Source organism: Pholis gunnellus (assembly GCF_910591455.1).
Source record: "Pholis gunnellus genome assembly, chromosome: 18".
NCBI classification, from domain to species: domain Eukaryota; kingdom Metazoa; phylum Chordata; class Actinopteri; order Perciformes; family Pholidae; genus Pholis; species Pholis gunnellus.
Window position 1 is genome coordinate 6,766,302 of NC_136545.1, and position 11,138 is coordinate 6,777,439.

General features: G+C 42.1%; 1 protein-coding gene and 1 long non-coding RNA gene across 2 annotated transcripts; both read left to right on the forward strand.

Annotated features, from left to right (window-relative positions):
- The first annotated feature begins 2,610 nt into the window (after positions 1 to 2,610).
- On the forward strand, positions 2,611 to 4,396 carry LOC306710094. The gene is made up of 3 exons (XR_013767494.1): positions 2,611 to 2,641; positions 3,921 to 3,983; positions 4,265 to 4,396. It is a non-coding gene; the product is annotated as an uncharacterized lncRNA (long non-coding RNA).
- A 5,483-nt stretch (positions 4,397 to 9,879) lies between these two features.
- On the forward strand, positions 9,880 to 10,287 carry pmchl (pro-melanin-concentrating hormone, like; the record flags this gene model as incomplete). The annotated part of the gene is made up of 1 exon (XM_079178534.1): positions 9,880 to 10,287. The coding sequence occupies one exon, from the start codon at positions 9,880 to 9,882 to the stop codon at positions 10,285 to 10,287; it is 408 nt and encodes a 135-aa protein (XP_079034660.1).
- Positions 10,288 to 11,138: the final 851 nt, after the last annotated feature.

Sequence of the window (11,138 nt, forward strand, 5' to 3'; positions counted from 1 at the left end):
ATTAAATTCTAGAATGGGAGCAACAGCAACGTTTAACCCGATGTACCACTGGGGATCAATAGCTGTCTTTCTGATTCTGATAATTATGTATAGTTTCATAGTTTCCTAAAGCCAGAGAGAGGGAAGCTCGCCCTCAAGCTTGCAGCTGTGTTTACACCCTGCGCCTCACTAAAAGGCCGCTTCATGCATCTGTGATGGAATTCACCACGTCACCGAGTGGGAGGGTGTAGGTGCCGGAGTTTGCTCCGTTGTCATGTCGACGCTTCCTTCAACAGAACCCTGTTGCCGAGAGGCACGCGTCGTCACTTCGCGTTAGTTCAGAGGACGGGACGTGAAACATAGTTAAACAGTTGTTGTTCACGGACCACGTGGCGCATTGTAGTCAAGTTTAGCAGTTATATCTCGGTGCTACGATGGCCGAGCAGCCGAACACTGTGGAAGAGAGAGACGGGAGTTGTGCGTTGACCAACAGGGCAGAAGAGGTGGGTACAGCCGCCGCAGCCAAACGTCGTTCCTGACTGCTTGTAACTTCTAGATTACCGTTATATGTTTAGTTTGTATCATGAGCCAGCATGCAGGGCACTGGTAATGGCACCTGGACCTCAGTCGTGATATAATTAGTTACACCTGCGCTTGTCTCTTTGAAAGGTGTAGTTCCACATTTTGTTTGGTTTTAACCAGGGAATGAAATTAGCACCTATGTTGACAGTGGCAGGTAAAAAAAAAAATGCAGGTCACCTGTCGCCATTACAGATTGTGAGGTTTTCCTCATATAAAGAAAAAAAAAAAAAAAAAAAAAATAGTTTGGCATAGCATGAAACACAAATAAGATGTTTTTCTTTCAAATCAAAGCAACCCGCGGTATCTTTTTGATTGAGGCCCAAACACCGTGCTTTATAACAGTCATATGTATTGCATTCCTCTAGATTGTGACATGGTTTCATTTTTTTTCATCTCAACCCTCGTATCTCCATCTATACAGAGGGCCGCTGCTGCTCTCGACACTCAGAAGACGAGGTCACAAATTCTGAAACACGGACACAGAGGGATCCTCACGATGGACCAGCAGTCTAAAATGGAGACCGTCACCACGCTGACAGCGGCTTTCGTCCCTCCTAAAAGTCCAGGAGTGCGGCTGCGGGGTACGTGTCTTCCACCTATTCACAGGATGAAACTACCAATACTTTATAACCCATGTAGGCCTACAGACTAGACTTGTATAGCAGAAGAGTAGAACGTATTTTATTAGGGTGGAGGTGTTTTATAGAATACCAGATTACAGCCTTCGTATAGACACTTTTATTTCCCTGTTCAATAAATCTTTTTCCAATGATTTGCTGCTCAGTTCATCTCTTCTTCTACATTCCCATGGTTCAGGCGTCAGAGGCGAGCTTTTGGAAAAACACATCACCGAGATGATAAGGTGAATCAAGTATGAAACAAATCTTTTGATGCTAAATGAATCATTGCTGCAAGTGGTGTTGCATGTGGAAACGGAGTCTTGAGGGGAACTCGTCGGAGGAAAGTGATGTAATATTTACACGTCTGGGCCTGTTTTACTGTTCCATCACAGCTGTAATACCTTTTAAATCAGGTTTTATGATGTTATTTTACATGGAGGCCAGTCATCCAGATGCCGTTTATTGAGTCTATACCCCACAGATGAGGTTATGAACACGCCGCACATGTTAACTGCTCATAAAGAATACAAAGCATCATGTCTTTGATGAAAACGGCTCGTCCAGCAGTAGACAGTGTCTCAACACAGTCTTGAGCCACGCACTAAATGTCCTGGACTTTATAAGTACACGCCGACACCGCTTGATTCATGCTCAATCGCTAAAACGCTCAGAGCCGGCTAATCGGTTGTTATTCTAAATATATTGCCCTTTTTGAAGACACGAATCAACAGTTATCCAGATCAGAGGGTTGGAGAGTGAAAGGCTTTTGTTTTTTTTATGGCTTGCTGTAAATATCACACCAGTCTCTTTTGACACAACATGAAAAAGTTCTACTCCAATCTACATGATGACCATTGATCCACTGAGTGACATTAAATGACATGTTCAAGGATAATACGTGTCTTACATCACCGCTCTTAAGGGCCCAACATACTATTGTTTCTCCCACACAGTTGTTTGCTCTGATTAGAGCCCTTCTGGTGGTCTTCTTACAGCTGTTAGGGCGAGACAACTTACACTTTTACCATTTCTGTGGCTGATGTGCAATTGTTATCTTGTTCCCTTCCTCTGTGTCTTATGCTGCATTCAGGCAACGGCGGCAGAATGGGACGTTATTCTGACTTGGTGTTTTCAGGCTTTTCATCCCGTGCTGGGAGGTCACTCCATATAAAAAATAAATAAATAAATTAGCTATTTTTTACTGCAAGTGAAATGAGACACAAAAAAACTTTTATAGCTTGTTTTTATTTAGCCGATTGACTAAATTAAACTTGTACTTCTGAGTACTTCTTCCGACACTGCCAAATACTGAGGCTGATATCCTCTTTTTTTTTCACAGAGAGAAGGTTCAAGCTGAACTGAACCCAACTGATCTGAGTCTCGAAACGGACTACTGCTCCACAACCCAGAAGGATTTCAGTGGCGACGGATTTGTGCCTCTTATCCCCAAAACAACACAAGTACGTGTACGTGCATGCATACTCTAAATGATGTGTGTATGCAAGGTTACGAACAGTGATGAGCTCAAATCTCCTGTTGACTCTAAAACAACACGTTGTTTATTGCTATAAGTGCCTAAACCACGACATCAGTACTGGGACTGGTGTTAAAACTACGCCCAATATGTTGCACCAGTTTGACATTTGGATGACTTATTTGTTTGTTAGGTTTGTACAAGCATGTGTTTTCATCTACTTTACATAAAACTAGCTGTGCCTGTTTCAAATTACCAGCCAATTGAACAAAGAGAGCGGCTGATTGCGACTGATAATTATGTTTTTCCTCCTTCCAATAGCCATAATTGTAAACAAACACCATTAATCATATTTTAACATTGCTGTTGGATTCCAGACTCAGTTGTAGGATAACTGGGAGAAACCCGGTTGCTGACTGGTGACCCTGGATAACCTGGAGCTGGTTATCACCCGGCTCAGTTAACTCCTGGTTTTCCAACGCAGCTAGAAGCACATTCATGTGAAAGAGTTCCTCATTACAAAGTCAACCACAGTCATTATCATCAAAACCATGAGTGTCATATTATGACACCTATCCTAACGGGTTAGCTGCTCAACATAGGTTAAATGTGACAGCAAAAAAAAACAAAGATTGATGCCTGAATCCAGTGATCTTCATGAGAGGAGAGGTGTATTTAGACTGAAAACAAAGCCATTTCCTACCATGTTGTCTTTGCATAAATTTGTCTGTTGCTGTGTTTTTGCAGCTTGTGTATATTCGCCCTAAACAGCCATTTTGATTTGCAAATACTGCTGTATTTTGTACACGTGTAGCTGTAGTTTTTTATTGTCTGTGTGTCCGTGTGACAGCTCAGCCTCTGACTGATATCAAAACTTACCATTTTTTAAAGTTCTTTTCCTCCAGGTTCTGTTCTTTTTCCTCTCAACTCTTCCTCTCATCCTTTGTGATCAAAATGTTTTATTAACAAAAGGAAACTGATAACAAAGGAACAGAAGGACAATAGACAATAGAAACAAACCTGTAAAAGCAGGAGAATAAGAGTTACACAAACCAATGTATCCGGATGGTAGAACACTAATCAGTTACACTGTTGATTGTCTATTAATTTTTTAAAGCCATTTATCAATTAAAAATGCCGAACATTATCTGGTTCCAGCTTCACTTTCTTCTGTCTGGAAGCAGCAGTTCTGATAACTTCTAATATGGCCGAACTTCAGATTGCATTTCTTTGACAGTGTGCCGTTGTTGTCGTCTCATATCCAGGTTCATGACTATAAAACTGACCAGGCCGTCTCATTTTGGAGTGAAAATTGCCATCGGATACAGGTGCGTCAGATCGTTTCACTTTTAGGACTTTGTGTGTCATGTATTGCAGTTTGTTTGCTGTTATGAATTCTTTCTAAATAACATACAGTCACTTGTGGCACCATATCATGTCAGAAGACGATGCAACAGAAGAGTTTCACACATCCACCAAGGTTTAGGGGAGGATGATTATATTCCCTCTCTCGCTCTCTGTCCTCCTTTCTTATTTTGTGTCAGATTCCTCAGTCTTGACACACAGCATGTGCGGTAAGTTCTTGTTCTTGTGTGGTTTTGTGTCGCAGGGTGCGACTGCCGTGCAGAACCTGAAAGCACCTTTCAGGAAGTCGACCCTGTTCAGCACACCGATCAGCGATCGGCTGGACGAAATCGAGCTCCCACCTGATAACTGAGACAGTATGACAGAGTATCACCACATCACTTCATTACCAGTTGATATTAAAGTGGGACTCCACTTCACAGGTGCTTGTTATTCTGAAGTGCGGCGACACCTCTGCTGGTGATTAGCTGTCATCGTCACATCTGAAACCCATGAAGTCAATGGAAGGGCAGCCTTTCAGCCCTAAATATCTACAGATTTACATGAAGGTGTTTATTAAAAATGGGAAGACTATTTAGTTTTAGTAATTCTGCCAGAAAATAAATTCAATCCATAGCATACACACACAGCTGATGTCATGTTGACTGACAGGTTTCTGTTGTGTGGATTTGCTGAGAAACATTTTCCTCATCATTTACTGTGCGTGGCAGCTCTGTGTGTAACTCAGGTCAGTACTGACCCAAAGCGTCGACAGTCCCACAGCCAGTAAAACACGACTACGAGAATGAAGAGACGTAGCTGCATTGCTGCTCATTCCACTTTCCCATCTTGTTGTTTTGTTCTTGACCAGATAATGCTCATGTTTAAATGTGCAATGTGTAACACTTTGCTACATGCTCCAAACAATGTCCCCCTCTACTACTCGGTCCATGCAATCTAAACTTACAGTCATCAGTTATAAAAAAAAGAAAGAAAGAAAAGAAGCCAGCTACTAACAGCATTGCAAGAATACGCAAAACTCTGAGAGACGGTCAAAATAACACTGCTATTTTATAATCCGTTAAACATTAAATCTAAAGTGAAAGAAATGACTCATAGTTATTTTTTATGTTTTAAACTAAATTTCTTACACACTGCACCTTTTTAAACATAAATATTAAACACAATGGAGCCCATCTTCAGCCTTGCAAAGAATAAAGCAGGTTTAGCAAATGGAAGATGGATTGTGCAAAACACATTCATCTTTTCATATCAAAAAGGTCATTTGCCGGGCAAAAGATATTTTTTAGTTACATTTATAACCTTCCTGCCTTTACACACAATTTGAGTGACTATATTTAAATATGAAGCAGGTCCTAACAAGTCTCCATTTGTGCCTCTCATGCAGTATCGTTCCATCCCCAACACAGAGCGAAGCATTCGATTTTTCTGAAGAAATCCAGAAGGCTTAACAACACTTACCGCTGTTATGAAAGTATTTCCAGAATCCTTAAGACCTCGGTTTAAAAAAAAAAGTCAGTTACTTTTTAAAACCTTTTTCCATTTATGGCCACCATCTTTGTTTCATGATCTAAACAAAGATGGTGGCCATAAATGACATGCTGTGTGTTCCTGCTCAGTTTGTACAATGCCAGCCCAAATAAAAAAGGTTATATTATACACTATATTTGCCTATAATAATGTTACTTTTCATTGTCTTACATTTTCATGCACAATAACACGTTTATATTTTTCTTGTATTGTGCAAGGAAATGTTTCACTTCTGTCTACTGTCTTCGTTTGGATTAGGAAATAGAGTTGCAACTTGGTGAACGATATTTCTCTTTAGTCTCTGAGGATCCTGAAAATACTGGAAGCTGATTAAGGAACTAGGTTTTGAGGCCCTTGCAGCTTCAACACATATTGTATGATAAGTCCCTCTCTATTTCTAGACCACAAAAAGCTTTAGATGTATTCCCAGAGCAAAAGTTCATAAGGAGCTTGTCAAGTAAAACATCTCTAAAACTAAAATGTCTTGGAGCCACATTCCCTCGTATTATCTTTGTGTCTGATGTGTAGTCTGATGCGAGTGACAGCTGGATGGGGATCAGATTTTCCAAATTTTCCCGTACATTTAGTTAATTATTCCGTTCTTCCATCGAAAAACATGATACTGAGAGAGAATCTTTCACTCCCTCTGTCTCCAACAAGCAGAGCACCGATGCTGCTATTTTTATACCACATTGTGATTACATGTTAGTAACCATCTCCATGGCTACCAGCATCTCTGCAGATGTATTGACGAGATGTGAATGTGTTGGACTCTCTCTCTTTCTTCTCAGTTGGAAACCCTGCATTTGTGTCTCGCGGCTCACACAGGCGCCCACTTTGGAAATGTCACTTTCTGAGGTTAATTTAATGCTCAGTGGCCAAAATCACCCTGAGGTAGCACCAGACCCAAGATCAGCTTCCACCTCTTTACTTTCATCTTCCCTCCAGTCTCATCCTGAGCCCCCAGAACAACTCTTGACACCCGCTGTCATCATATGCATGAGCCTCAAATAGCTAAAAGCAGTGTTCGGCTTTCATCTTTCGGGCCCGTCGAGGTTTTATTGTATGCCATCATTATTATTATCTTCGCGACACACATAAGACATGGGGAATGTGTGACAGCCCTCTGACTGATCCAAGGAAAGTAACCAGGAGCAAACAGCGCTGCTGTAATAATTACCCTTCATGCTGTAGGGAAGAAACTGCAAAAATCCTTTTACGTACAGCTCCCCTAAACAATTTCTTTTTTATTTGAACAATGGATCAAATGACTTTGAATGAAGTGAAATGGAAGGCCTTGCCATTGTGTTTCTCTTCACTAACAATAAAGAGTGAGGAACTGTCACCAACAACGTTATATTCATCGACATGCAGTCTTCGCTTGAAGGAGTTTGTCAATCTGTGCAGCTGCATCAAGCTCATCCAGGATGGTTTTCCATAGTAAAGAGCTTTAGATTTACTTTTGTTTTCAAGTAAACTTTTTGAGTACCTTGTAGTTGTCAGAGTAGTTTTGATGCAGCATACTTTCTACTCTTACTTGAGCAGAGAAAAATTGGGATACTGCCATTCAAAGGCCAAAGTCACTGTGACCTCCCGACCGCCCCATTCTCGTGTGATCTCAAGTAAAGTATTTAAATACAATGCTACTTGAGTACATAGTCACAGAGTGATTTCCCACCTCTGCCTCGGTGTAAAAGCAGACCTCTCTGGTTGCTTGTTTGAGAAACATGCAGTGAATTTCCACCAGAACTTCCTGCCCGTGTAAAGGGAAGACCTCAGTGCATGTTGCGGTACAGAAATCCTTAACCTGTCTGTGAGCAAACGAAAACTGAGATTTCAATCGGTCAGACCTCAGAACCAGCTGGCTGGACGCGCCGCGTTGGAATTTGAACAACATAATTCAATTTGTGCCCGTTAATACATGCACTGCTGTTAGATCTGTGTGCTGTATTTACCTAGCTGGAATAACACTTACGCTTGCGTCGTGTGGCCCGCCGCTCGGTATCACAATAAAGAGAAGCGGCGCTGTGCCGGTGTTATGTACGTCTGCCCTCAGCACACGGTTGGGTCTTTTTACACTGCCCCACAACACCTGAGCCGAGGCCTCGTGTTTTGGTTGGCGTTTAGTTGGCTTGTCAGCACATCTCTGCCTCTTGCTTTCTGGGAATCCCTTTTTTTTCTTCTTTTTGACGAAGCGTAGCGCTGTCTGTGGCACACAAACACCTTCAGTGGGCGACTGCTGCCTTTACACCCGAGGGCCAACACGGAAAAATGTTCCCTGCTTCTGCTCTTCTCTGTTTTTCAGGAATGTAAGGGAAATTATTTGGCTATTTTATTAAAATGCGTTGTTTTTAAACGGGTATCCAAAGTGGGATTCAATCGGTTGGCATCGAGAATGTTGGACAGAAATGCAAAAAGAATACATGTATATATCCATAACACAGTCTCTCTGCCTCAATTCCAACCTCAACCACACTGCCTCTAAATTTGTTTTGTATTGAGTCGGAACACACCATCAGGAGGGAGGTGTACAAAGCGTGTAACATCAACACCATGGACCAGGATTCCCGTTTGGACTTCTAACTGCAGCCATTGTTGATTTCCTTTAACTGTTTTAGTTGCTGAGAAAAACGTTGATCCCCAAAGATGCCTTTAACTATCTGCATTTGTCAGCCTTGGGCCTTTATTCTGTTTGGGCTTTAGCTTCGGTACATATCAGTAACATTGGTCATTATGTTGATTTTCTCTGTGCCTGTATTGACGTGGATAGTTGCGTGAACTGAACCATAACTCTAACATCATTTATTTGCCTTGCCTAAGCCACGATCTATCCCTGACCTCAACCTACTGGTTTTAGTTCAAAAGCTTTATCATGTGAGTTGGAAGTGTTGGCAAAAAATATTATCTTTAGGGATAAAACTATTTCTTCATTCCTAAAACATCTCTATTTTAGCTCCATATGGTTTTCATCCAAAAACAGCAACATGCTCTTTTGCACCATTAACACCTATACCGCATAGCTCCACCTGTCCCAATCAATAACGGGCTACATACGACTAGCTGACATCTAGGAATGAAAGATAAGATTTAAACAAAACCCTCCGTCTCCTGAAAACCACTCGAGGCCTTTCAGACAGTAATAAAAACAGGGTGTAGATAATTCTCTAATGCCAGACTTTATAGAAACCACAGACATGGCTTTCAACAAGAAATGGTCGACAGCACTTCCCAACTGAACGGCCCAGCTGCACAATATGAAGACTAAAATAACCTTAACAAGTTAATGACATCGAATTATATGTCTCGCCATCAACGTTTTATAATGTGCTGTAAATCATGTCAGTGAAATCTTAAATCTTTTCTCTGTCCAATTACTGTGTTAAAAGTGTTAAGTGTCATAAGCTTTTAGTGCTCACAAGCTTGTTATTTGCAGCCTCCGCTCCCAAGGTGGAGAACACCACTGCTTTTTTCCCCAAACTTTTCTGGAACAGCCAATGACGATAAATAATCCGAACCACAAATAAAATCGTGAATTTGTCAACACGTTTGATCTGAGCCAAAGGCCACCTGCATAAATTACATTAGCTCATTTCCCATGGATCTTATGCAAGCCCAGGTGTGCAAAGCTCCTGCAGCACCCATCTGGCAACTGTAATTAGGTAGGATTGTAATTATGCTGCGGTCCAGCAAGAGATCAAATCAACTTCCACCTCAGGGCCTTGGGAGCAGATCTACTCTATAAGAAACATTTCCTAACTTCACTTTCACTTTGACACGTCGACAAGGAGCTGCTGCCACGAACACACAAACACCTCAGGAAACATCTGTTTCCTTTTTCTTTTTTTTGCACTAATCCAAAATTAAATCCCATATTGAACAATGCCATGAGAGGAGGGCTCTTATCACTGAGTATCTGACGGCACAAAGAGCTTCACGGGTTAGTAATCCCTCCTTGTTGTTTTAAAGGGCAGTCATTTTGGATTAATGTTTTTCTTGGTGTCACCTGCTCCAAGAATTCCCACTGTTTCATCATCTGAAGTCTATTATCAGTCACCACGTTGGAGATGATTTTAATTAACTTTCCGCCAAAACAACACTCTTGGGCACTGCAAGACTTCTGCCCAACTGCCTTTTAATGCTTTCAACTAATTTCCTGAGCACAACAGGAGAAGCAATGATAAGAAACGATTCAACGTGGCCAATCCAGCTTGTCCGAAATGATATAAAAGAGGACGATACGATCTCTGGGTCAGTACAACGAAGCAAAGAGCACTGGAAAGGAACCCATCCTCGAATCCAACGCTTTGCACCTCCTGGAAGACCTTCACCATGAGACAGTCACTCATGTCCGTCATCTTCGCCGCGGCACTGTTATTCGAGTGCTATGCTCTGTCAGTGGCGTTGCCTATGGGCAAGACTGACGACGGCTTCTTGGAGCAGGATACTTTGGCCTCGCTGCTGAGCAACGAGGCATCAGAAAACGCCCTGGGCGACGCAGACCTGGCCGCGGTGGGCAAAACCAGAGGGCCGAGGGTCATCGTCATCGCCGATCCAAGCCTGTGGAGGGAGCTGCGGGTGCTGCAGAGCGGACTGTCCGTCTACAAGCGGAGAGCTGACGACAACGGCCAGGTCATCGAGCACAGAGACGCCGGCCAGGACCTGAGCATCCCCATTCTGAGGAGGGACACAATGAGGTGCATGGTGGGACGGGTGTATCGGCCATGCTGGGAAGTCTAGGACAGTTTGCTCTGCTCGTCCAGGCGCCAAAACTGCGGACGACCACCACATCCTTTCCTGCCTCACACTGAGTTGCAACATAATCCAAAAATCTATGTATCTATATTTAAATTATTGCAGGTCTGATAATTAAAACTACTGAATTCTGCCTTATGTCTTGTGCATGTTTGCTATCTGTCTCACTACTTAACTCTTAAAACTGGGATTATGAGGGTTCATAAATGATGGCATAAAAGAAGTGGTTTGATAGTTATAACACGCAACAGGATTGCCATTGGTACTTTTCAGTTTGTGTACGGATTAGATGAGATACAATACGTTAGTGAGCTTTAGAGGTACTGGTAGGTTAACTGTTGGGCTTTGGAAAGACTTAGGCTAGCTGTTTCCCTCTGCCTCCAGTCTTAATGCTAAGCTAGGCTAATCACCTCCAGGCTTCAGCTCAATACTTAACACAGACATGAAAGTGGTATCGATCTTCTCATCTAACACTGACAAGAAAGCCAAAATGTTGAACTACTTCTTTAAAACTCAAAACTAGACACCGGAGAATGGAAGTAGGAGGGCAAATTTCACAATAAACAAAAGCAGGTGCATTCAAGATGTTTCTTAATGTGTTCCTGCAGTAGCACCTCAAACAGCTGAAGTAGTTGCAGTAACAGGCTTCTTTTGGACCGCATTGTAGGTCTGGTTTACCAAAAAACATCTGTAATGGGAGGAGTCACCTTGATAACACCCAATTTCAGCAGTTCCGATAACATTACAGACTTTTTTACACATACGAGTTTGTTACATCAGATCCTGCATACTGGTAAATTACTATTTTCTATGCTGGAGACTTCTCGCCTGCAGAA